The sequence below is a fragment of the Cyprinodon variegatus genome, unplaced genomic scaffold (genome assembly GCF_000732505.1).
Source record: "Cyprinodon variegatus isolate N-32 unplaced genomic scaffold, C_variegatus-1.0 Scaffold311, whole genome shotgun sequence".
Classification (NCBI taxonomy): Eukaryota; Metazoa; Chordata; class Actinopteri; order Cyprinodontiformes; family Cyprinodontidae; genus Cyprinodon; species Cyprinodon variegatus.
The window spans coordinates 746,622-747,407 of NW_015150764.1; the positions used below are offsets into that span (position 1 = coordinate 746,622).

The 786-nt window shown below is 38.0% G+C and overlaps 1 protein-coding gene across 4 annotated transcripts in view; it reads right to left on the bottom strand.

The window, feature by feature from the left end:
- The window catches only part of arfgef1 (ADP ribosylation factor guanine nucleotide exchange factor 1), a 72,933-nt gene that overhangs the window by 21,671 nt on the left and 50,476 nt on the right, over positions 1-786 (bottom strand). For all 4 annotated transcript variants that reach the window (XM_015384393.1, XM_015384396.1, XM_015384394.1 and 1 more), the window contains one exon: positions 169-277. In XM_015384393.1, coding sequence (XP_015239879.1) covers positions 169-277 — 109 coding nt within the window. The remainder of the gene's footprint in view (positions 1-168; positions 278-786) is intronic.

A 786-nucleotide genomic window follows, 5' to 3' on the forward strand; every position in this document is an offset into this window, starting at 1 on the left:
TTTATACTGAATACATTGATAACATAATGACTAAGATGAATTTTAGCACCATTACTCCAATTTAATGACAAACAGGACAAATACCTGAAAGGAGCAAAATAACGACAGCTACCCCATCTGCCTCTAGTTTTGAATTGTACAACAGCCAATATCTCATAAGCTACTCACCTAGACTGGTCTGGGAATTGGGGTTGACATACTGGTCTTTGCTCCACTCCACCATACATTTTAGGATGGAAACCAGACATTCAAGGCCTTTCTTTCTCAGAGTCAGCTCCTGCAGAAAAATATGGAAAACTTTAGGAAATGATCAGGAAAACCTTTCATGCAACAGAAAGCTTGATGGGATGATTCAGGGATTAATTCAGTAAATGGTTTAACTGGTGTAAATAACTTTTTGCATTTCTTTTATAAACGTACTTAGTTGGTTTCGAAGGTTGCAGCTAATATGTCTTAAGAATTAAATGTGTAGAACATTTGTGGTTTAAGTCAAACTGTTTCTTTGAGAATAGACTGCTTGGAGGTTCAATCTTTAGTACGGAGGGAGTCTAGACCGAGTCTTCTGAGACCAAGACTGAACCCACATGTTTAGAAAACAATAACAACGACGTAGTTACTCTTAAATGGTGGGATGCAGTGGTGCTATGATCACTGAGGTTTTTAATTCCCATGCAGTGCCATTTGCGTCTGCAGATGACAATCATAGGGTGTGAGGTTTTATATAGGGATGCACGATATTGGGATTTTGGTCGATTTCCGATATGCCGATATTCTAAAACTTATGTA